Here is a 26,075-nt window from a genome sequence, read left to right on the forward strand (position 1 = left end):
AGTTCCTAAGGCAAAAGGGGGTCCAACCCGGTACTAGCAAGGTCTACCTAATAAAGTGAATTATGTTTTGTCTTCATAATGTTTCAACATGGAGAAAAATTTTATAGAAACTTGGAGCAAAATGACTAATCCAATCTGGTACAGCGTTAATGCTTCTCCTGTCTTCATGTCATTTGTTGGTATGTTTCGGGTTCCTACGCTACATTTCATCTATCTTCCATTCTGCCTGCATTTGTTAAGAGTCAGCTCATGCAGCTGGGCTGGTCACTCTGGCGCCATGTGGCAACATGAGGAATTCCCCCCTGGGATTAATAAATCATTTTCTACTTCTTCCAACAGAATGATCAAAGTGATCTCCCAAAGGTTCACCAGGGTTGAGGTCATTAATGCTGGCACATTGTTCTATCCTATCCTCTCCCCAAATTCTAGAGGTACTCTGATAAACCCAGTTCTGAATAGAGGCTAGGATGAAGTTTAGTTTCAAACTGTAGAGATATGAAGATATGTAGCTATATTACCACTGCTGGAAAATTCTCATCTTGATATCGCTCTCATTAGCACTTCATTAGGTACCCCAACATTCGAACCAGGGTCAACAGCAGAGGAAAGCTGTTTGTGAACGCAAGTTCCTTACCAACCAATGTGCCACCATTTACAAGGAAAGGAAACAGGGTTTCCTAGGATGTAAGCTCAAAAAGCCTAATTACTACAAACTACCAATCACAGAATTTCTCACTTTTTGTGAACAGTTTTTTCAAATGTTATAAATACAACATAAATCATTTATTTGGTGGGAGGCAAAAATTTATGTTTTAGTTATAATGTCTGTAGAACCCTGAATTAGGCAAACACAAACATCCTACATAAAGCATTAAGCTATTTTGTTTTAGAGCTTTAAAAAGTATGTCTGGAAGTTGAAACACACTCATGCGTTCACTGTCTGGCTCACTCTTTCTGTCCTAAACACACACACATTCACACGCCTTGTGTTGTGCTGCTCTGGGCTTACACAGTGTATCGGAGCAGAACGTGTTTTGGTGTACCCTTTGGTGTCCTCTTCTCCGTTCCCCTCCTTCACTCTCTCTCACATGCTGTCTTATCTCCTGCAGTCCTCCTCTTCCTCTCTGTCACTCCGTTACGCTCCACGTCTCCACACCCTCTCACTCTCTGACCACCACCTGAAAAATGAGAAAAATTATCTTGTCTTCAGCTGCACTTCTATTTCCCATCCATCTCAATCCAGTTCATCTTCCTGTCCGAATGTTTCCTCACTGTCTCTGTCTCTATTCGTCACTTTTTGTTTCCCTCTCCCTCACCTCTTTTTCTCTCTGCCCTCACTTCTGCCTATGGCTTTTGTTCTCTCTGTCACTCTATGGCACTTTGGTCTGACTCCACCACATCAGAGCAATTCTGACAAATACGGCATCTGTTTGGGATTCTGTGTGTTTGGGAGATAAGGTAAGAGTGAGCACTCAGTTGATTCTGCGGGACAATAGTATTCATTTTGTTCAGCCAACCTTTGTTTCACATGCACACCAGCACACGCACACGCACTCTGCCGTTCTTGCTCCCTTTAATCTTCAGCTGATGATGACAGCGTGCCGGATTGTGGCCTAAAGTTGTCATGGCGACAGATGACTGTTGACATCAAACTTGGGGCTTGATTTTGATGTTTGTGTTTGTTTTATCTTCTCGTAAATCTGTGCTGTGCCAGATCACAGACAATTCGTCTTGATATGTATGTTTCTGAAATATAACTACTGGCTTTATTTCAAATTACTGTATTAATATAAAATGTCATCTTTCGCTGTATGTTTTGAGGATCTAGTTTGTATCCCATTGTTTTGTCTTCATGCAGCAAAAAGTACATTTCCTATTGGAAAAATATTGTTCCAGTTGATACAAAACTCAGTCAATTGGAAAAAAAAGTCCTATTTTTTTTTGAGACTGAGACACTGTGGCTTGAATGATCTTTTTCAGTGAAAGAGTTTCAAAAGCATCCATGAAGGCCAAATAATGTCTTTGTTTTTGTTCATTCAAAGTGTTGAAGTTCACTCTGTCAGTGTTGACGTCTAACATGTCTTTCCTCTGCTTTGCGATCAGGATGAGCTCATGCTGTCAGGTGAAGAAGCTGTGTGGCGTCCTCTGAAGGAGGCGGTGCCGAAGTTGGACGAACTGAAAGGAGAGTCCAGGATCCTTTTCTTGTAAAAAATCACTACATGTGAAAACAAAGGGTTTATTTCAAGCTTGTCCAAACCTTCTCCACTGAGGGCAACATAGAAATACAATATACAGTGTAGGGCCACATATTAGAAGTGAAATGTCTGCACTTACTTGCTATATTTGGTTGGGCCATTTTTCTAAAACGGGCTTAATGGCACAATGGGCATAAAAGTTGTCCATGGACTAAAGCTTTTCTAAGATCATATTTACCGTATATTATGAATTCACAATATTCAATAGACAACATATTTTACCATTCCTGACAATTATAGTTTTCAACATGATAGAGTTTATCTCGATATTTATTTTGCATCATCAATCTGTAAACGTCATGAAGTGACGCAAATCCACAACGTCAATTCAATTCAATTCAGCTTTATTTACATAGCACCAAATACAAAACAGTCATTTCTAGTTGCTTTTACCAGAGAGAAACCCAACAAATCCACATGAGCAAGCAGAGTGACTGTGGAAGGGAAAATCTCCCTCTTACAGGAAGAAAACCTTTGCAGAAACCAGACTCCGAGGTGGAGGCTTTCTGCTGGCTGGTTGGGGTGAGAGTATAGAGGAGAGGAAAGGATAGAATAGACAGACAGATAGATTGGGGGAGGGATGTAGACCCTGGTTCGTGTAGGGGACAAGAAACAGACCCTAATAAAAACAGTTAGGTCTGAAATTACCAGTGCAGCACATCTGAATGAATTAATCTGCAAAAACAAATTTTACATTTCAAAAATCTTCAATCACAACTTGATTTACTAATAAGCAGCATTTATGTCTTGTGTAAAGGTAACTTCAAATCTTGTTGGTCATTAAATTTTAGTACACAATTAACAAAGCAATTAAAACCCTTGTGTGAAGTAGACTATTCAAGTGCTGTGCTGTCACGTTCATTAATCTCATCCTTAACCGTTCTCATAGTGATACCACAGAGAGCTTGGAAATAGACAAACTTTGAAGATGTTTGTCTTTGCACTTATCTGTATCAAGAAATTCAGTCATTGTCATGAATAAGTGAAAATGTGTCAATGAATGAAGAATTCCCTCAGTGTAAGGCTTTAATCGCATTTTGTACTGCACCCAGTAAACATTTTCAAAAGTTTCTCCTTAAGTCACCTTCCAGATTGGAAAACGCTGTTCGAGAACTCTCATCATCTATTATCAGCCGTTGGTGCCGGAGTACCTGATGAAAATCTCTACAAGCTCAGAATTACAGACATGGCTTTAGATGCTGCGATCCACCTGCAACTCTGGGAAGAAGCTATGAAATACGGTCTGAAGACACTTCCAGCATACAGGTAAATGGCTGTGAGTGTGTGTTTGGCATTAGTAGAACATTTTCATCTGAAAACAGCTGTAATCTGCAGTTGTCAGATTATAAACAGGGCCACAGCCTATTCCACTCAAAAGAGCCAAAGGCAGAGTACTCGCTAAGCAGGCCAGTAATCCATTACTCTGGTAGAGTAGCAGGAAGTCACAGCCAATCAACACCAGTTAGATAACGAGCAGATCTTTGGAATGTGAGTTAAGTAAAGCTGCTTCACCAGCGGACTGAACAAAACAATCCTCACAAAAACGTCTTTTAAAATGTAAGTAAATACTGAACTGCAAATGCTCATACATCAATCCTAAGACTCACCCAATTAACTTTAAACCCACACAATACATTTACCTTATGTGTTAAGGGCACATTTTTGACTGAATGCTGGATTTCCTGTATTTTCACAATAAAAACATTTTGGGATCTGTAGCAAATAGAAAGGACCGGTGGGTACAAGTTAATTTAATACTATAGACTATAAACGTTTTTTGTACTGGACATAATTTTGTAATTGCAATACATCTTCATTAAGTTTATTTTGCATTGAGTTCATACAGAAAATGTGCAATTTAACAAAACACCCAATTTTAAACTCCACTTTAATCGTAATTTCTTCCTAAAATGCCTACTTTCTATTTATGCCTGGATGTTGGCCTACAGATTTGCTGGTTTGTGCACGTGAGGGAGAAGACAACATTAATTCACTCTGAGTGCATCTGAAGTGCAACTCCCTCATTTGGGACAGGATTACATAACTTCACAAATACAGATTATGACTTCAAAGGTTTGAGCTCACTATTCAATCCAGATGCTTTCATGATCTTCACATGTCCTTCAGATTGCATTTTATGTTCCTTCATATGGATCCCTCTATTTTTATTAGAAGGCCGACGATCTTATAGAGGCTGAAAGATTCAGGAGATGCACAGCAAGGCCAGAAGTTAACACTTTGCACCAGTCATTGTAGTGAGTACTGCAACTACAAAAGTGTAGTCGAAATTTGTAAAACACAAAATAAGTGGAAAAGCACCACAAAGACAAGAATGGTGTATGAATATAACATACATTGTCACAAAACACTAATAATCTAGTTTGAAATCGTGTCCTTTTCAGCTAAGCACTTGTAAATATTGAGATGATGGACTTACATAGCGCCTTACCACTGCTGGAGCAGCCCCAAAGCGCTTACATAGTTCATCACATTCACACACCAATGATGGCTGCAGCCACGCAAGGCACTGGAAGCTGTTTGGGATTCAGTGTTTTGCCCAAGGACAATTCAGAATGCAGGTGGGATTCGAACCTGCAACCTTCCGATTGGGAGATGACTGCCCTACCAACCGAGCCATGCTTCTTTTCTACAGCATGATTGACCTCCTCATTGTGCCCACACACTTTTGTGCGTATACGAGTGTGAGACTAATTGATCTTCTGTGAAGGGCAGCACTCCAGTGCCACGACTCTGCTCTTTAACTCACAACGGTAACAACATATCCACAGGAGAGAAGCAACAACATCCTATAAATAAATCAGGAGAGAGAGAGAGAGAGAGAGAGAGAGAGAGAGAGAGAGAGAGAGCGAGAGAGAGAGAGAGAGAGGGGGGGGGGGGTGAGGTGCAGGGTGAACGTGATCAGCGGGGAGGCGGAGGAGCAGTGAAGAATGATATAATGCGGACAAATGAAACGCACTGAGTATGAAGATGGCAGGAAGGAGGGAACAGTGAATGAAGGAATATAAAAGAAGGCGAGGAAAGATTCATGAGAAGAAAGTGAGAGAAAGAGTGGGAGGAAGATACTACATATTCATCTGCTATCTTTCTCTAGGGATCTTCAGATGGCGGGGAAGAAAGATAGCTGCAGGAGCTCTCCATCTTCCTCTTCCTCCTGTCCTGCTCTTCGTTCTGTACTCTTTTCTTCTCTCACTCCCTCTCAGGTCCTCAGTTTCATCTCTTTACCGTCTGTCAAGTATAGAGAGGTTTTTCTCTGTGATTAATGCTCATCGACTTCAAGCTGCACATAATTTGCTTTTACGGATTTGCTCATTTTCAAGTTTGGATGTGTGGATAAGTTAGATGCTGTGTTAGATGCTGTACATAACAAAACATAAAGGCTATCTGGGCACACACGTCTTTATTTTTGCCGGAAAATATGAGATTGGAATTTCTGGTAATATTTGCTGGAAGGCTTAACACCCATTCACATTTGGCAGTAAAGAATTCTGTAGCAAAATATTTCTGCAGTGACTTTGGTAAAACAGTGATGTGCTCAGTGTCAGTCTGTGAACATGATAGTGGCTGCAATGGAAATGCAAAGTTTTTTAAAACAGGCTCCATTAGAGCAGCGCACTGTTCTTCGTTCCACTTTCTGGGGAAGAAGAAAACACTTCATGCAGATCACTGATCGGATTAGGAGACATGTTGAGAAAAGAAGGCTTTGGCCATTCATTATATATTCACCATTACATTAAAAAATAGTTGCTCTAATTGGAAAGTCTATGTAAATACTTAACGCCACACTGAAATATAGATCCTCCAAAAGTGTGTGTCCAGAAATACCAAGTATGCCAGAATCAATATGAGCAGCTGAAGTACAATATTTCCTCATACTGTCTGTTTCCACTCTAGAAAAGTTTCGTTTAATTGTAGCTTTTCCTTGTGAAAAACTTGGATCAAATTGGATTCTCTCTTGAGTTGTTGGACTGTTAGAAGGGAGCATCCGTCTTTCTATCCATCGATCCATAATGTGCTGAGCAGCCATTAGCTTTACGCAGAACAGAGAAGTTGTAGAGAGAGTGATGGTCTCTTTGTTCTGCTTTCCTCGTGGCTCCTGAGGCTGCCTGGAACTTCCCAGGAAAAAAGGCTGATTAGGCTTCAATTCATTTAACAATGAAGCAGATCACAGGTGTGATCTCAGTCCTTAGAAATGGCTCTGTATTTAGAAACTATATTTGAGTCATTTGTAACAGTGTGATGTCACTGAGTTTCCCTCCTTGCATTATATTGTATTTCATGACCTGTGGGTCAAACTTTTGCGACAGAACTCACACACTATAAGATGGACGTTTGTGGTTAATTGTGCATCACTTTAGAGTTGTTGATGTGGATGAATCTTTAAGACACAGACACAAAACAACTTGTTCATAGCGACGGTGCAGTGATGAGCGGTAACCAGAGTGTGATTTGCTCAGGTGGAGTTGGAGACAGATATGTCCTCCTTTTCAACTGAATTATATACATTTATTTTTGCACAGCCAGTGATAACATTCATTTCCCCTGCATACTGAATAAAGCCTCTTCACCACCAGACCAGATAAAATAGATTCATGTATTTTTAAATTCAAGTGAAGGAGCTCTCTCATTTCTCCCAAATTGAGAGTGAAACTCATATCATCATCTCCATCAACCACAGGCAATGAATTCCATTTTCTGGGGGTGCTGGAATCTTTTTCTCTGAAAGTCAATCCTGTTGGAGGTTTTTGCAACTAAAACATTTATTATGGTCTTGCATTTCATTTTTTTTCAGTGTATTTTTACTCTAAAAAGATTTTCCTAAGCTTTGTGTTAAACAGAATTTACTTTTTTTTTTTTTTATATTCAAGTGGTGTTTTGGATAATTACCCCACTGCCACTGCCACTGCCACTGCCATCAAACACATCTCTGTTTTCATGACCAGTCGCACCTTTATGTCACACACACACACACGCACACACACACACACACACACACACACACACACACACACACACACACACACACACACACACACACACACACACACACACACACACACACACACACACACACACACACACACACACACACACACACAAAGAGTAAATAAAACATGTGACTTTTATATCCTAATTTGTTCTGGCTAACAGATAATTGATTTTTCTCAGCACGTCTAACTGAGTTTGTGGAACAAAAATGATTCTGACAGTTAACAAAATACAATTAAGCTGAGTGCTCAGACTTAATCTTTCCTCTGTGTTTTATTTCTCGCTGCACAGTTTTCTAGTTCGGAAGATAATCCATGCTTTCCTCACATAAACAGGCCGCTCATTTTTTTCCCCCCGACTGAACAAGCAACTCATTATTCCCACAGCATTTGCTTGGAAATACAACACTTTTTGCACTACTATTAATTTCTTTCTCTTGCCCACTCTCTTGCTCATACCCGAGAGCTACAGGCTCTCTAGCTGTACCCGATGAGTATTCCTGATCAATTTACTCTCCCGGGAATCAAATCAGTAGACAGGGAGGTAATGAAATAATTTTAATTGCTTTGTGGTTCTATATGCAAAGAGGAGGTTTAATTGGTGTGTGGTCTTGATGTGCGTGTTTGCATGTCATGGCAGCCTGAACCACTCGCTTGATAATTAAATAAACATTGTAACTTGTTATTATTCATGTCAGAGTAATGTTGGTTTAGTCTTTGAGCTTCCTATCTAATAATTGAAATTTAACCACAGGATCAGAGACCACCTCTGTAATTACGAGGCCCCTCAGTCAGCAGTTTAGTTCAGCTTGAAGATGTGGACAAATGAGCTATTAGCACTGGGGCTCTTTCAAAGAAGTTCATTAACTTTGATTTCATTGGTTAAATAAGGCAGGTTTCCTTATGAATCAAAGGATGACATTATTAGTTTTCTTCAACTGATGAAAAAACACTTAAAAACTGTACTTTGTTTATACCAATGCAGTTTCTGTTTACCCAGCTCAATTGAATTGCATATCGCATCCTCCTCCTTGCATTTACTCAGTGAAATCGGGCAAATACCTTATTATACCGGGTTATACAAGGTGAGGTGGATTCAATTTGACCATCAATTTGATCTTTGTACTCGTGCTCACATATTACGGGTGTTTGTCTGTGTGTGTTTTCATTTCTGTTTAATTTTGGTTTGTGCCTGAGTGTTAGAAGGAGAGAGGAACAAGAATAGAAATGGAGAAAGGTTTGTGCTTTGTCACTGCACAGTCCCTTAAAATAAAATAGCGTTTTACATGTGCAATCAAGAGTGAACAGCAGGGCAGAACAGGAAATGGAGGGAAGATTAAAGAAAGGAGCAGAGGTAAAGTGGAGGAGAGGAGTGAATGCAGAGCTGCAGAGGAAAAAGGAAACCAGACGAACAACATCGGCAACTTTAATCCCTGCAGCTCGCCGGATAAAGAGCACAAATAGAAAGGGGCAAGAGCAGAGTAGAGGAGATGTGAAGCGGGAAAAGGAATAAGAGATTAGAAGAGAGGGGTGAGAAGAAAAGAGAATAAAGGAAAAGTGGAGTCGGGTAAATGAGTGTTTTGAGAACTCCAGTGTTTGGTAACAACAAAGCTGTTTCCTACAGGTCCCTGGTGTGTATTTATCTTTATAGGATGCTGAAATGTCCCAGTTCGGTGTGTGAACATTTACATTATGTGAGCTTTATATACAAAGGATGCAAAGCATCAATGCACATCAACTTTCATGCATGGGCACATGTAAACACCACTAATCCAGTTGTGTCATAATGTTATTGACATGTTTATGATGTGGTCATGAAATTTGTCAGAGCAAATAAAGAATAAGTGTACAAATGGATGCACGAAAACCTGAATATAATTGTCATTTGAATGGTTGCATCTATATCTAATCTATATATTTATGTGTTCCTTTCATCCTTTGTGTTTAATAAGGAAAACAAAAGTACACACAACCCACCGCATGATAAAAGACATAATTGGTCAAAAGACACCAATATTTTCAAAATGTTTTTCCGCACATTAAGAGTAAGTTTTTGCTCCATGTCTTTACTGGGGATCCTGGCTGCATCCATTTTTGAGTTACAAATTGCTTACTGGCTGCCCCTTCAATATCTTTTTAATCAAGTGTGTTCCATGTCTGAGTGAATGATTCTGAATACCACGCAATCAGGGGGTGTCCACACTTGATACTTTCTGCATTATCTGTGTTACGTCCTGCCTTCTTCCCTCCCTTCTCGACCCACAAGGACCTGAAGATACATTTGCATGACAACTGGAAGTATTTCTTTATAAGTTGGCTAAACCATGGATGTGCCTGATTTAAATATGAATCTGTGCCAGACATTGGAAATCTATCAAAGGAATTGAAAATAACAGAGAAAAGAATGAAGAGCGATAGTATGCACCGTATCTCAGTACATTCATAGTTTGTGACCATTTTTTTCCCCCAATGCATCCCTGTTTTTTTGTGCTTGTATCAGGGGAATTGCTGCACTTCAGTCAGTGACTGTATTTGACTTTGCGTCTACGTCTGCACAATGTTAGTCATGTTGCATGGTGTAGTGTTGACTGACAGTAGTGAAACTACAAAAGAATGAAAATGACTTGAATAAAAAAAAAAAAAAGCTGAGCTAGGAAGAGAAGTACTCATGCAAGCACATGAGCACGTACACACAGCAAAGCAGGTATCTTGAAGCGCACGAACACTGAGACATGCATAATGTGCACTTTTTTTCTTCTTCCCCTTGTCCTGTTCAGCAGCTTGGGCAAACAATATTATGTGATCGAGAGCCTTCCGGTGTCAGAACAGCTTTTGCTCGTGCAACAAGAAGAGATTTAGAATTTCCTTCTGTCGCTGCCTTTATTGGAAGCTGGCACGACTGCCGTACAGGACCGGGGTGGGAACGCTCAAAGAGAGAGGAAAGAGAGAAGATTGTGGAGAGAGAGGTGCGGGGTAGGGAGGTGGGGGGGTGAACACACCGATCCAAACACTTTCCAACTGTTGTGAGATTTAAACGAAATTGAGCAGCACTGTCTCGATATTAACATGACTTTCGAGCAGGTACAGAAATCAGCAAAGTAGCAACAACAAATACAGAAGTACCTGATTTTGATGGTGAAATAAATAAACAAGCAACAACAGCAGTACATCTCATTGATGAAGTGTGTGTGTGTGTGTGTGTGTGTGGGGGGGGGGGGGGGGGGGTTGCCCACTGGGTGTGGTTGGAACTGTTGTGGAGAAGCCTGCACCGACACCCCGGGAGCCAAGGCCACCGGGTTTGAACACCGCCGCCCGGGAAGGCTCCAGCGAACCACCCCAGAGAGAGCCACACCCCCAGCCCAGAAATCAGCAGAGGGAAAATTCAGAGAAGCTGAGCGAGTGCGCCCCCAGCATTTCAGCCGCACTCGCCCCAGGCTGAGGCGAGATCACAGCAGGAGGTTCTGCGGGGAGCCCCATCCGCCACCCCCCACCCGCATAATGTGCACTTAAGCACACTTGAATAGTTTTAGGCTTTCCCTGCCGCTGTTGCTCTAACAAACACATACCAACTTATGCTCGCATGCACACACGCTAGATTTTATTCATAGTCCACACTGTGAAAGTCAGTGGTTTGGCTCTGACTGCAGAGTGAGAATGCTGGCAAATTACAGCAAAATCTAATCTGTAGACACTCCGTGTTTCCATGTTGAAGTAAAGATGAAATTCATCCAATGATGCGTTTTTTACCCTGACTATCAAATGAGAACGTCTTTTCATGTGTTCCGAGCTGGTGTTTCAAGGTTTCAAACAATAGGTCTACGGTTATTAGGGTTTCCTACTGTTTAGGGTCCTTGGTAAAGGTTTGGCTGAAGTTATTTAAAACATCCCGAGGAGGATTTGTTAACCTAGAAAGCACAGTGTAAACTTTCTTCTTTTTTCACACTTTGTTTATTGTCTTTTTCATCATTACATTGAACAATAATTACAACACAGCAACATTCACAAAAAAAAACCCTCCCACCCGCCCTCAACAATACAAGATTATTGGCAAAAATAAAGATTAAATAAAATAGCACTAAAACTATACAAACTAATAAAATTGCAATCCAATCTAGTGTAAGTGATCATAGATCAAGAAAAGGAATAAAAATAAAAGTTACAGTAAAAGTATGTTTTTTTTATTTCATTGAAAACTTTTCTTTTTTTCCCTTTATTTTTCTTGATCTCAGTTTTTCTTACTTTAATTCGATTTTGTTTTTATTTCATTTTGTCTTTTCGTGACATTTTACTTCTTCTTCTTTTGTCATTATTACTTGATTGGTCTCACTTAGATTGCTACCATTTTTTTGTTTGTTCCATTTTGTTCTTAGGGAGTGGGTGGCCATGAAGTTAGAGAAGCAATTTTGTGTTTGCAGCTTTGTTGCTTGAAATCACACTACCAACGGGCAACCACTGTGGATCACTGAGCAAGGAAACTCTCTGGATGCTGCAATCCTGCTCCTAGTATGTGTAGTGAAGGTTAACTGAATGTGAATGTACGCCAAAAAAATCTAAATTCAAACTCTAACATTGTTAGGAGAGATCTGTTGGAGGAGCTTCTGTTGCAAAGGTTCACAATGGCTCATGGCTCCCAGCCCTCTCATTCTATTGGAGCTTTGCACTTCTTCCACCGTTAGACTCTTGGGGTGATGGACATGCACTGCCTTCCCCGAAGCCTTTTCAAGGCTGAGCCCAGCGAGGACACGTGGGCAACCCGACCACAGTCTGGGCAGCGTACAAGACACCTGTTGTCCACCTGTGATGTGAAAAGACCTTCTACCCCAACAAGGCCACAGCCCAGGAAGAGCATAGCAAACAAGGAGCAGAGCCTGTGGTTGATCTATGGGGAGGACAAGGAGGTCTTGGCTTCTTTATATTCTTCATATTGTCTCCACCACCCCATCTAGACTAAATGGGAAATACGATGGATGAATGGACATTTTTCAGTGTTGCTGATCCCCAAATACGCCTCCAATAACCTGACCCCCTCATACATTACCGTTCTAATTTCACCCATCAAACACCAAGCTAAAGATAAACCTGATCCCATCCTCATCCCTGTTTCTCTCTTTGAAGACAGTACTACCCTGACCCCCATCCGGCCCATGGCGTCCAGCTGATGCGAGTAGGAAAGCTGCAGCATTACCTGGAAAACATCAAGGAAGCTTTGGACACATTCAAACAGGTATGAAGGATGAAATGCTGACAGACTGCCACTCTGAAGTCATGTGGGTAAAGAGCTGATCTGAAAGCCTGCTGGAGTGAAGGAAAAAATGCCATTTTTATATTTCTTTTACATTTCTGTTTCCCAAGGCATATAATATCATAAAGCTCACCCACGGAGATGATCACCCCTTGATGGTTGACTTAAAGATGAAAATGGAGGAATGTCGCTGTGAGATGGATCAGCAGTCACCACACTAATCCTGAAACAAAACAGACTGCTCTCTAGGATGTCACTCTGTTAGTTTTCCTCTTCAATGACATGTCAAGCTAAAAATGTATTTGTAAACCTCAACAGTAAAGAGTAGACGGGGACTGAACCACTAACCCCCACATTGATAGTTGACCTCCTCTTCAAACTGTGTCCTTCGGTTGATTATAGACATTAAAAAGTGTTTTTTATGCCAACAGTGAAGTGTTTTAATGTTCCCATTTTATTAATATTACATTTACAATTTTTTTTTAGAAAAATAAACTGGAGAATAACAATTGCAATGCAGTTATTACAACATCAACCAGGTTCCTTGTTATGGTTATTATTTGTCATGCAATATGATTTTTATTCATAAAATCTTTCCATGAAAAGTCATACTGTGAATATCCCTCAGGCGGCTTTCACTGCACTCCACTAAAGGAAAGAAAACAAACAATAATTTAGTTGAACAAGTAACAACAAAGTGTTGCTGGCAGCTTGTTTTGACGCCCTGGCATTCTGTCTGTGGTTCTTCTGCTGTTTCCTTTTGTAGCCATTTTAAGTGAAACTCGTGTTCATGTAAAACAATGAATTCTACAGGTTGGCCAATTGTGTTTACATGTGGGACACAGGGAAGGAGGCCCCCGTGGACCCCTGTGGGCTCCTGTAGGCCGCTGTCTCCTGCGTAATCTGTAGATTCCATCGTGATGAGGGATTCCTAAACTCTGTGTGTGTGTGCGTGCATGCATGTGTGTGTGTGTGTTGATTTAGTGAAGCAGGGTTTTCAAAACATCCATCAACCTCTCTGCATATCCATCACACACACACTCACACTCACACTTCCCATGCAAAATCCCTGTTTGTATGTGTTGCCCTATCAGTGTGCATGAAACCATGAATGTTTGCAGTGGAAAGGGCACTCACACACACACACACACACACACACACACACACACACACACACACACACACACACACACACACACACACACACACACACACACACACACACACACACACAGACACACACACACACACACACACACACACACACACACACACACACACACACACACACACACACACACACACACACACACACACTTCCCTCGGTAATCCCAAAATTCTGCTGTTTGCAAACGTATGACAGCATTTCCTGCGAGGGAAAGAGTGTGTGGGTGTGTGAGAGTGCATGGTTGTGTTTTTTTATCTTTTCAGGGTCCAATAACTGGGTGCAGACTACACTTGGCCGGTCTACATTGTGGAGCCTGAACTGTATAGCACAGCAGCTACGGTTATGGTAGAGTTGTAAGGCTAGAGAGTAATTTATGACTGTTTTTACCACTTTCAGCTAAGTTCTGGATAATATAATTCTGTATTAAATAGTCCATCCATCCATCCATTTTCTCCCGCTTATCCGTTTCCGGGTCGCGGGGTTGGCAGTCTGAGCACCGTCACCCAGATCACAATGCACCGATTAAGAACCTTCCTGCAGGTGGTGAACCCACGGGAAGTATTAAATAGTTTTGAACCTAAATCATCGTAATTACAGAAATGATCATGAGTATGCGTTTCTTCTGTCTTTACAAACATTTCTGGTTACTGAATAAACAAGTTCTGCAGTGATGATGATGGTGAACTCAACTGAACGGCCTTGTAGGAAAGCTCGTCCTGCTGTACTGATCCTCCCTCCTTGTGGGCTCTGCTTCTTCCCCTTTCTTACTCTCTCCGCTCCTCCTTGCTCATATCATAACATCCGTCAAATTAGATTTTACTGCTGCTGAACCATTATCCTCTGTGTGTGTGTGTCTCTCTCTCTCTCTCTCTCTCTCTCTCTCTCTCTCTCTCTCTCTCTCTCTCTCTCTCTCTCTCTCTCTCTCTCTCTCTCTCTCTCTCTCTCTCTCTCTCTCTCTCTCTCTCTCTCTCTCCTGTCACTTGCTGTCTTTCTCCCCACCTTGCTGCCTCTCACTCTCCAAAGCTTTTCAAATTAAATTCACCTTTCCTTGGTGTCTCTCCGCTCTCTTTCGCTCCATCTCTACAGGCAGCCCGGGCCAATCAAAAAAGAGGGACACCCAGCTGGTTTAACCACCTTCTTTTACTCACCCTTGTGCCATTTACTCTCTCCCCACTTTCAATTTTCACTCTCATTTTCGAGACACTCCACCTCTCTGTCTGCACCCTGACGGACCTCCTCGCCGCTCGTCACTCTTTCCGTCTCACTCCGTCTCTCCAGCCCTGTGACTTCTGGGCTCTCCTCTCCACATGCACTTTGTCTTTAAACTAAGTCTGATCCAAATGTACTCAGAGGGGCCATCCAGTGGTTAGAAATTGAAATAGAGAACTTGCTATTAATTCCAAATTGATTTACAGCATTCCTAATACAACAATAAAACATGTCGATCAAAATTTTACGACATCCTTTTGGATCCCACCTGCTGAGCTTTGGATCATTTGAAAGATTTGTTTTGGGCTTCCTGCTCAGCAGCAGTGGAGGATGAACTCGCTTTCAAAAAGACAAAACCACTGTTCTTCTGTTGTCTGTTTACTCTGGAGCTCTTCACTCCTTATAGACAATGGGCTGACTAAAGGTTTGATACATGCAAATATCTCTTCAAAAGTTTTCCTGTGTTTGTTCGGTCCGAGACGAGAAGTTATTCGATAATATCACCTCGAATAAAAAAGCAAGACTTTTTTTTTTTTTAATGGAATTATCTCACCAGCTGCCGTTGTTCTTTGATTCTTAATTTTTATTTTTTGTTTTTCCAAATGAATCTAAGCTATTTGCAAGCGACTAACTTCACCACTCTCATTCTTGGTCTGATCATTACTTTTTGCAATCGTCCAGATCTTCCATGCCTCATCTCTTCCCTCCCCCTATACAAGACATGTTTCTCCCTAATCACTTGTTTTTCTTTCCCTTTGCATTTCATTGTTACTACTTTCCTCTCTTCTTTCTCCTCTTTCATTCCTCCCCACTCCTCCTTCCTGTGTCTTGCTGTGCGCTGATGATCAAAGCAGACTCAATGGGGCAATATGTCACTGAGAGATCTGCCTGCAGGGTTTTAAGCTGCTCATACACAGGCAGAGGAAGCTCAGGGTGTGTTCACACTTCTCGTCCAGCTCTTTGTTCACAACAGAGCAAAGAAAAAAAGAAAGCCTATTTTTCATTTTTTTCTATTCAGCATTCCACAATGGACAAACATATCGATGTGAAGAAGACTAGATGCTTGTAGGATGCATGTTTACAGGCAAACCCACATAATTGACATTAAATTACAGTTCTAGGCTTAATGGCATAGTTTTACCTCTCGCGAGGAGCTCATTAAATAGTGGCTTCTGGTTTACTCACAATTATTTATTACAGGGTTTTTCAAAGTATGGGAAGAGCTTACAGGGCTCAACCCAAATTGTGCCCCCTTCCCTCTCTCGTGTCACTCCAAAGATGCTTTGTCTCACATCAAGAGCTTTTTGAATTTGGCTGGATGCTTGATTTTTCTAAATATTTCTCACATATATTTGTAAGACATTAAAAAGTGTAACTCTTCTCAAGCTACTTTCCTTCTTTGATATTTGAAATATCTAGTATGTTTTTATAAACAATCTGCAAGTGTTGCAAGATTGTTTAAATCAATCTTTATTTTGCATTTCAGTATTTTTACCTTATACTTAATTGTTTTCAGCATCATTTGTTCTCACAGTTTGACTGTATCTCTCACCAAAGTAATGTAAACAAGCAATGGGATAGTGCTTGCCACAACAGGCTCATAGAACACCTTCAGCACAGTGCAGCAGATTTATTTTTAATTTTTTTTTGCCCTTGTCCTGTTCGGCAGCTTGGGCCAACAATATGATGCGATTAAGAGCCTTCGGAGTCAGAACAATTTTTGCTCTTGCAACAGGGAGAGACCTGGAGTCTCCTCCTGTTGCTGCCTTTATTAGAAGTTGGCATGGCTGCCGTACACGACCGGGGGGGAACGCACAAAGAGAGAGAGAAGAGAGAAGATTGAGGAGAGAGCAGCAGATTTTGAAAGACCTCAGCTGCCTCAAAAAACAGAAACAGCTTTGGCTCCTGTTGTAAAGAGCTTCGGTGTTATCACCCAGTCTAGTTTACTGTCAAAATGTACCCCAGGTATTTGTACTCCTCCACAGTGTTCACACCGGCCTTCTGGATGGAGGTGGGGGACACAAACACCCTGTCCCTCCTCAAGTCCACCTCCTGCTCCTTGGTCTTTCTCACTTTGAGCTGCAGATGGTCCTGCTCACACCAAGTGACCAAGTTATCCACCGTCACTCTGTCCTCGGCCTCATCACCCCTGCTGACACATCATCGGAGTCATCAGAGAACTTCTGGAGATGGCAGATGGAGTTGTTGATGTCCTGTGTTCCTGACACATAATCCCGCAGACCACCGGTTTCTGGCCCAGCAGAGTCGGCCTGATGGTGTTGAAGATACAGGAGAAGTCAAAGACCATGACTCACAGTGTTGGCTGCTCCATCCAGGTGGGCAAAGATGCGATAGAGCAGGAAGTCGAAAGTGTCCTCTATCCAGAGTCGCAGCTGGTAGGCAAACTGGAGGTGAGGGTGAGGTGAGCCTTGGCCATTGGCCGGAGCTTCTCCGAGACGAGTGTCTCCAGGATATTCTTAATGTGGGATGGTGTAAACGGTCTTCAGGTGGTAAGTACATTTTATTTATATAGCACTTTTCACAGATAAGTGCTTCACAATAAGATATCAGTTTTGTGTGGTAAAACCCACAACAGTCTTGTGAACATCCAGGTTTTGCTAGAAAATGGAGTCTCAAAAGTGTTTGATGGGACCTATGTTAAAATATTGACATTAAAGTAAAGCATTCATGAGTGAAATGAGACTATTTGACAGCATCAAACCAAGAGACTTAAACAAATTTTGAGTTATACTCTTCAATCTCATGTGCTTTCAACGAATCCATGCTGCAACATCAGCTTAACTTTATTTTTTCTACATTTCTAATGAGTTATGATGCAAAATGTGGATATTTCTTTTTATGTATTGGAACTGAGCACATGCTGTGTATCTTTTTTTGTCCATTTTATGTGCGAAGAATGAAAAATCACTTGTGGAGCTCTTTCAATACATTCCTTTATTTACATCCCTCCATCGTACACTTCCATCAACACAATGTGTCGGACCACATTCACAAAAACAGTAAATCTGCAGAGGAGAGTATGATGTTAAATCATGGACACACCACATGCACAATGAGGATCCTGCAGCTGGCATTTGTGTGGTTTCTTACAATCTGACACAAAAACCTATTTCAATTGAGTTTTTCCTAACAACTGGCCCAATGTCTTGCGACTTAACTCAACGAAAGGTTCTCTGGATACTAATGGGAACATCTGGTTTTAGTAAATGTGGTTCGACCCAAACTTAAACACACAATACTTAATAAGTCAGATGCTATGTGTCAGATTTCCAGATAACACGTTATAATTCTTAAATGCTCCTGCAAAAATATTTAACAGCACATCTGTCAATTTGTCCCTCTGACAAGGCGTTTTCGCCTGCTTGACCTTATAATCTGACATCACAGGTTTGGTGAATAAGTAGATTTACATAGATTCACATGGACTACCTTACTATATATAACACAGGGACGATACCAAGGCCTGATGAAGACGTTCGCTTATTGCTTGAATTATAAAGTGCTACCACATTAGATTTGGCAGTAACATATCAAGGGAGAAATCTCCCACATAGCATCTTAACATGGGAAACAGGTACCAGCCATTAGCTTTCTCAAAGGTAAGGTTCCCAAAACATCCACAGCTCGTCACAAAACGCTATCAACAGTCCTGCATACTGGCCAATACAGAATGAACCATCACACTAAAGTATTGGTCTGTATTAAATGGACTGACACAGTTCATGGGCTGCATAGCTCAGCAGTATGTGAATGTTTTAGGAAATCCAAACCAATTAAAACCCTCAAGAAGAACAAAACAAAACAACCTGAAAAATTATATAAAATAAGAATGAGCGCATATATAATATGTGCACAGTATATATATTTATATGTGACATGGTATTAGCAACGTATTATGTACAGTTTTTTTGAAATGCATAGTAACTCTTTAAGATCATAAGATGTACATAAATAAGAACATTAATTAGCATCTTCAAGCTCAAATAAATAAACTTTCATTCATGACGAGCACGTTGAACCTTTAGATGAAAACAGGTAAGAGTTAGAGGGAAACTTTGCCTGACTCTAGTCTTTTATTTGTCAAAGGTGTAGATTTTGGGATAATGCCCATGTCGGATTTCCTCAGCTCTCCTGGCTTTATGAACTTAATACCTGTTTCCTCTTAACAAAGCCAAGCAAAGATCAAAATCTGTCGGAGTTCACGGCTCCTTTTAGTTTTTGTGTCAATTTAGTGAAACAAAGCAGAGTTCGAGGTATTTGAGAGTTGATTTTAACACTGTTGACAAATCATAGCAACGTCAGTACAGCATTTCCCCTTCCTTCTGAAGTCAGCAGCTTTTCCTCCCTTAACCTTAAAGAGGATTATCAGGACTTCCATGCTTGGCGGGTGAAGCCATACAGAGGACTGGGTAGTGATGGCAGCGATGGAGAAGAAGCATTTAAATGGTGTTGTTCTGTGTTTGAGAGGGAAACAGGCTCTTTCATGTATTTATATTTGTACAAACATTTAGATCATAAACATCTCAAGCACCATAGAGAATAATATGAACAAATCTGAAGGGTTCCTATTCGTTCCCCCAAAAATGGAACCAGGCAGAGGATCTATGACTCCTGATCTGCTCGTCACTTTGTCCTTTACTCCATTTTCATTTAAACAGATTTCTGTAGTAACGTCACACAAAGCAAATGCAATAGTGGTACCATTTAAACATCCCATAATTGTAATCCTCTAGTATTTTAAGCCTAAATTCATGACATATTTCAAATAATACAGGCCTTAATGTTAAAATGTACACATTCTGTACCTCTTTCTTTGTCACAATAATTTTTATTTTTAAATATCTTTCAATCGAGCCAAGCCTCTACATGGTTCCATTGCACTTCAATAAGAATAATAATAATAATGATAATAAAAAAAGATACCTCATTATAAAACACACATGTTGACAAATCATTCAGTTTCTTTTAGAATAGAGCAGAACAACACAGATACAAACAACAGACAGTCTTTCTGTCAGGCAGGCAGCCTGGCAGTCAGATGTACTTTGACATGGGAAAGGAGGGAAACATTTCCACTTTCACTCCAACGCGACTCAGACATTTCATTGCTTTGTGAACATGAAAAAGCCATCACATCTGCACTATCGAGGGATATAGATATATCGTGTAGCAATTCCCCAGAGGGTCAAAGCTCAGATGTGCTCTGTTTGTGAGTAAAGTCAAGGTAGAAACAACACCACAATAAAATGTTTTTTTTTTAAACACATAATTCCCGGAAAGATTTTTGTTTGTTTTACTCCTCCGATATTTGGTCCTGACAACAGTTTCATAATTTTAAAGAGGACTTAGTGTTTACCATCTTTCTTTTTGCTCCCACCATTGTACAAATACACATTTCAGTACATTATTTGTTTATCCTATAGTAAAACACCAACCTACAATAAAACAGCACATTTAAATATGACAATAAGTGAAAATATTTTCCATGGACACTGATCTTTTGTGGGGTTCTTCTATGCTAGCACCAGACTTACTGCATGTGCACAACTTCAGAAAGAAAGAGAGTTGGTCTTGGTTTTGTTGAAATGTTCACAAGGCACTTATCTAAATCATTCTCTTTGTCTTTCTGTCTTTCTCCTCATAAATCCTGTACGTTTACTGAGCAACAGCACCAGGCTGTCCAGCAGTCACCTCTCTGCTCTTTACAGCCAAATGACTCTCGGCCATGTAAACTCCAGAAAGTGCTCTTCCAAAGTGATGGCAGATGAAAAATCCTCCTTCTTCTCTTAAAAAAAAATGGCAGCTTGTGTTTTCCTCTCTCGTCCTCCTCGTTCCTTTTTACATTCTTAAATGTTGGAGTGAATGCTGCCTCAGTCAAGTTATTTTCTCGTCGATTCAAAGTCAAAAAGGAGCAAGTGTGACACCTCAGTCAGCTGGTTCAGGGTAGTTTATCAATAAGATGTTTTAAAATCAGTGTTTATTTCAACACTGACACAAAAAAGTAGAAAATACTGTGTTTGCTGGTTTTTACAAAATACCTCCATTGGTACAATGTTTCATTCATCTTTCTGCCTACTCACATCAGGAGAAGATGTAAAGATGACATGCTGGATTTAGAGTTCCTCCTTTCAACCATCCGCTCATCCAGTGAGAGATATTTGTTAAAATGTATTTTTCTGAATGATTTCTAGTATTCAAGAGACACGGAGTCTCACAATAGAAGTCCAGCCGTGTGTTTGCCTCTTCATCTCGTCATTTGTCTACCGATGTCTCGAGGACACATCGAAGCAGGTGATCATCATGAGATGGGCTTTGCAGAAGTTTACTCTGGTCTCCAGTTTGTCTGTGACAGTTTCCAGAGCTTCCAGATACTCCAGTGAGTCCACTTCGTAGGGCTGCTGCAGGTCAACTGGTCACAGACGTACAGACAGAGAAGGTATGTCAGAACATGTAGGCACTGTTGGCATTATTAGCCTTAAAAGTTCAGGACAAGTTCAGACATCCTGCATTTATTATTGTCATGATATATCACGGAATAAACAAGAGCAGCAAGAAATGGATCAAAATGGCAAGTAGTCAAAGCTTGATATGATTGTTTTGTTAATTTTACTTTCATGCTGGGGTCCAAAAATAAAGACACAGAGCGGCGTCAAAGAGCTGAAAGGTTTGTTTGGGTTGAGCTTTTCTTTTTATTTGGTAAGTATGGCCTAAATTTGAAAAAAGATTTTGGCAAACTTTTTTTTCATGTTTGAGTCATGACTGAGTCAGACTCAAAACTGATGAAAAAACCCCAAAATGAACAAAACTTGATTTCGATTCACATTCAACGATTCTCAATTATTTAAAAAACATTTCCCTTGCTTATTAATTTGTTGAAATGAACCTGTATTATATTACTTGCTATAGTAATAATAAATAATTATTTAAATTTTTTTGCCATCATACTATCGTTCAGTTGCCAAATTTGCGGAAAGTATAGTGGTTTGCACTCTTGCATCATAGCGAGAATATCCTTGGTTTGAGTCTGGGTTTGCAGTGGAGGTCTTTCAGTGTGGAGTTTGCATGTTCTTATGTGAGAACAATGAATCAGCAGTGTGGTAAGTGCATGTAAACAGCTAACGAGAACCGAGCCAGACAAATGCACTGTTGGTTTTGTGATTGCACTAGATGTAGTAGTCATGAATGAAATATAAGCACCAGACTTCTCCCTCAAAAAAGGAACAAGTGAAGCAGGTTAAAAATAAATAAAATGCGTCCACAGTCACATTAAGAATACAGTATGATCAGTAGACTTGAAAAAGATGTTGACTAAAAGACTTGAGAAATATGCATCATGTCTCTCAGGGTAATACCTTATATTTCACCGATTTATCCTATAAAAATGCTTCCGATAGTCAAGGATGTAAAGCCTTTCTCTCTCACACACATAACGACTCCCTGAAGTGTCAGAGTGCTACACTTACACTCACTGGTCCATTTGTGTGGCTCCAGCATCAAATATTGCTTGGTTTGCTCCAGCTCTTTCTTCAGACACTGGTATTTGGCTCGGACTTCACTGATGCGCTGCTGGCGGTGCTCCAACAGGCGAAGCTTGGCACTGACATACACCACCTCCTGACACAAAGGGCAGACGGACAAGAATAGATATTATTCACCTTGATTTTTTCATAGGGGAGACACATGTACCTCTCCTTTATCCGCAGCAGCATGTTTAACAGTCGCATGGTTGCATACATTCGCACCGCATCAGGTCCCAGCGTGACCACAGTTGAGTACCTTCGGACACTGAGCGGCTTCACTGGAGCAGCTGGAGGTAAAGTGGCTTTCTTAAGGCTGCTGCAGGGAAAGTAAATCTATATTCCATGCTTTTCTCTCTGTCTTTCTATTCTCACTGCCCTGAATACATAACAATTCAAGAGAGAAAAACGAAAAAAGGACTAAAAAAATCATTTAAATTCCAAGAATTTTCATGAATTCTGCAGCCTGTTGTCTACAGTCTTAAGAATTTATATTTGTCTAAAGGCACTATGCTTCACAAGTAAGACAGTCATGTAGATTCATTAAAATACTCACTGTTCATACAAAATACAATGACAATGTTGATTCAGTCAGTTTGTACAAACCTTGAACATTGCATTTCAAAATCTTCCTGCTTTACATTCCTCTTTCTCAAACTACTCTGGCTTCTTCCTCTGAGCAACAGTATCCCACAAAACACCAGTTGCTTTTTAATAGATCCCACAACTGTTATCGATCAAGTCCTCTTTATTGGCATCAAGTACACTGAGCCTTGTGCTGTTATTTCTTCTTTAGATCACTGAATTCTTTCTTAAAGCAAACTCTTCATACATTCCTCACTTCGTTCCACCTGTTCATTGGATTCATCCACATTTTCTTTCCTTCGGTTCAATCTGAACCACTTTCTTTCACCTAAACTCATACTGTAATCTCATTCGATCTCCATGTTATTTATCTGTAGAAATGTAGAAATGGATGTATTTTAGAGAAAGATGTGCAGCTTTCACTGTGTTGAAATTGATCCCTTTCAAACTGTGTAGTAAAACAAAACATCCTGTAATAGCAGGTACCTCCAAACTTTCCTTCTTTATGTTTTTCATTTTTCTTCTTCAGCATTTTTTAACCGATTTCCCAAGGAAACGTCTTATCGCATGCCACTCTCATTCAATATAGGTCATTTATGGTCTAAAGTCACTTGTTCTTCCCTCAGGTTTGTAGAAATGAGGGGCAATTTGGGCTTTTACTCAAGGACACTTCAGGTTGTAGAAAAGACGAGATAAGAATCAAAATTTCAGGCCTGAAATTATTAGCTGACCCTTTCTACCAGCAGATCTACAGCAGCACTGTAGCTCAGGTGTCCCCTGCCCCTCCCCCTCCCCAATTTAATCCTCCTTTTCCCCTCACCTTGTTCCCTCCTTTGTCCTTCCTCTTCTGCAGCCGCTCAACGTCATCAATCTCATACACTTTAATCTCAAAGGCCTCGGTAGTGGCAGTTGCACCCCGAATACTTGAAGGTGCAGGGGGTCCCAGTGGTCCATCTACCCAGCATGCCCCTGGGCTAGAGGACGAGGAAGAGGATGACGTGACAGCCTGTTTGGAGGAGCGGTGAGACGGTGATGAAGAGGTTGAGTCCAAGGTCAGAGCAGGGATCAGACGCCGACGTTGGAGACCTAAGGGGAAAAAAAACGTTTTACAAACTGAGTTGATTTCGCTCTTTTCTGTGACTTTGATGAGGAATTCACTAAAATGACCTTCAGATATGACCACTGTCAGAAACATGCTCAGCATATACTGTATGATGAGATGAAAGATCAACTTTTGATAGTTTCAGAAAAATTAAGCAGACGAAACTCAGTTGAAGTATAAAAATGAGCACTGACTGAAAGAAATCGCCAAGTAACATAAAACATGTCACTGCCATTATATCTTTACAGAATCTGCTTAGTTAGAAAAAAATAACTACAACGAGGCTTTGTGAAGGGACAACGTTGAACCCAGGAAGTGTCCAGTCTTTATGGTAACCTTCTAATATTTAAAATTCAAAGACAACACATTCATAAGATATCATGAAACTGAAACAATTATTCTCAGTGCTGTTTTCTCACCATTGAAACTGAAAAAAAAAAAAAAAAAAAAACACTCATCCACAGCCCTACAGCACGTACCAAACAGGAATATCATGTTTCAATTTACTTTGCATCAAAGCAGGTATCTTGGCAGAGAAAAAAACGGATGCCAGACTCTAGAACTGAGGGAAATAAATGGAGAGCAAGAGAGATGGAGGAATCAATGCAGTGAGCTAAAAAGAAAAGGACAAAGGAAAACTACTGAGGGTTTGAATAAGCAGAGAGAGAACGAGAAACAGATAATGGAGTGTGAAACGAGATAAAAAGTTGAAGCTCGTAGATAAGAGCAGCAGGTCAGTCTCTAATCTGTCCACTACGCTACTACGAACCCACACGTACTTTCCCTTTGCATTGGAAATTGCCAGGCATGTCGATGGGAATGAGCAATATCAGGTTCAGCAGGAACTGGGAGACGGTGTGTGTGAGAGAGAGAGAGAGAGAGAGAGAGAGAGAGAGAGAGAGAGAGATCCGGAGAAGAAGGAGAAAGGGGTGATTTTAATAAGGTTGCAGCTGTCTTTTGGTCTCAGTGCAGCTCAGAAAGGTCAAGCAGAGACATTTGTATTTCATTAGGAAGCAGCACATAACAGGACAGAGGAAAGATGGAGAGTCTGCTGGGAAGAGATGGTAAAAAGGGAGAGTTGACGGAATGTATAAGGAGAAAAGGTGTGACGAAAATAGATGTAAAAAATATGACGCACGGGAGAGCTACAGTGAATCCAATCTAATGGACATCAAGCTCAAGAGAGACTTAGCTGGAGATGTGATTAACATTTTGGTTGGACATTGTGGCTGTCTGTGCTACACAGACACTTTCCTCTTACGATTAGAGGCTCTTCGACCTCCTTGAATTAGGGCTGAACAGCATCTGTCATTCTATGGTTACTGGCTTCATCTCCAGATGCAACAAACCTAAAGTAATCCTTGACAATTTTGTGTCATCTTGTGACAGTTTGACAGTGAATTGACTTTCTGATCCACAGAATCCGTTGTGGTTTTAGATAAACCAGAGTAAATCCAGAGTTTTACGTTGCATGGCAAGAAGTAAGACTGCTTTCTGCACACTGGGGTGGAAAGGCTAATTCCAATTTAAATTAATAATCAGAAACACACCAGGAAAAGCTCCCTGTCTCCAGGCTGACTTTATGCTTATATCCATCCCCACGCTTAACCGATACAGATTAATTTGGCAGGCACATTAGGAAGCTCTCTGTGTTGTGTTCTGGTGAATATATATTCATTACAGCCTACACCAGCACAATCCCTTTTACCATTTCACAGATGGGTAGTCAGGGTCACCTTCCCTACCTGGCACCTCCTGCAGCCACAGCTCTCTTCACTGTTCTCTAACCTGTTCATTGCACTATCATCACTCTGATTCTCCTCACAGAGGTGACGGTTTCTTCTTTCATTCACTTTCATTTCAAAAATATTTTCACTGTGCTCTGATCTTAATATTCTTCTGTACATACTTTGTCCATATGCACATTGAATGTTGGTGAACGATATTTACATACACTGGATTAACTGAAT

At 40.6% G+C, this 26,075-nt stretch overlaps 2 protein-coding genes across 2 annotated transcripts in view; one reads left to right on the top strand and one right to left on the bottom strand.

Moving 5' to 3' along the window:
* Positions 1–13,004, top strand: part of smyd3 (SET and MYND domain containing 3) — a 77,448-nt gene extending 64,444 nt beyond the window's left edge. The window contains exons 9-12 of the mRNA XM_080458784.1: positions 2,104–2,191; positions 3,347–3,521; positions 12,377–12,485; positions 12,614–13,004. Of these exons, the coding sequence (XP_080314910.1) occupies positions 2,104–2,191; positions 3,347–3,521; positions 12,377–12,485; positions 12,614–12,724 (483 nt within the window). The 3' untranslated portion in view covers positions 12,725–13,004. The remainder of the gene's footprint in view (positions 1–2,103; positions 2,192–3,346; positions 3,522–12,376; positions 12,486–12,613) is intronic.
* Positions 13,005–21,161: 8,157 nt separating this feature from the next.
* The window catches only part of kif26ba (kinesin family member 26Ba), a gene marked incomplete at both ends in the record, with an annotated part of 84,011 nt that continues 79,097 nt past the window's right edge, over positions 21,162–26,075 (bottom strand). Inside the window, 3 exons of the mRNA XM_080458071.1 lie at positions 21,162–21,310; positions 22,365–22,515; positions 23,824–24,089. Of these exons, the coding sequence (XP_080314197.1) occupies positions 21,162–21,310; positions 22,365–22,515; positions 23,824–24,089 (566 nt within the window). The remainder of the gene's footprint in view (positions 21,311–22,364; positions 22,516–23,823; positions 24,090–26,075) is intronic.

Source organism: Lipophrys pholis, assembly GCF_963383615.2.
Source record: "Lipophrys pholis genome assembly, chromosome: 2".
NCBI classification, from domain to species: domain Eukaryota; kingdom Metazoa; phylum Chordata; class Actinopteri; order Blenniiformes; family Blenniidae; genus Lipophrys; species Lipophrys pholis.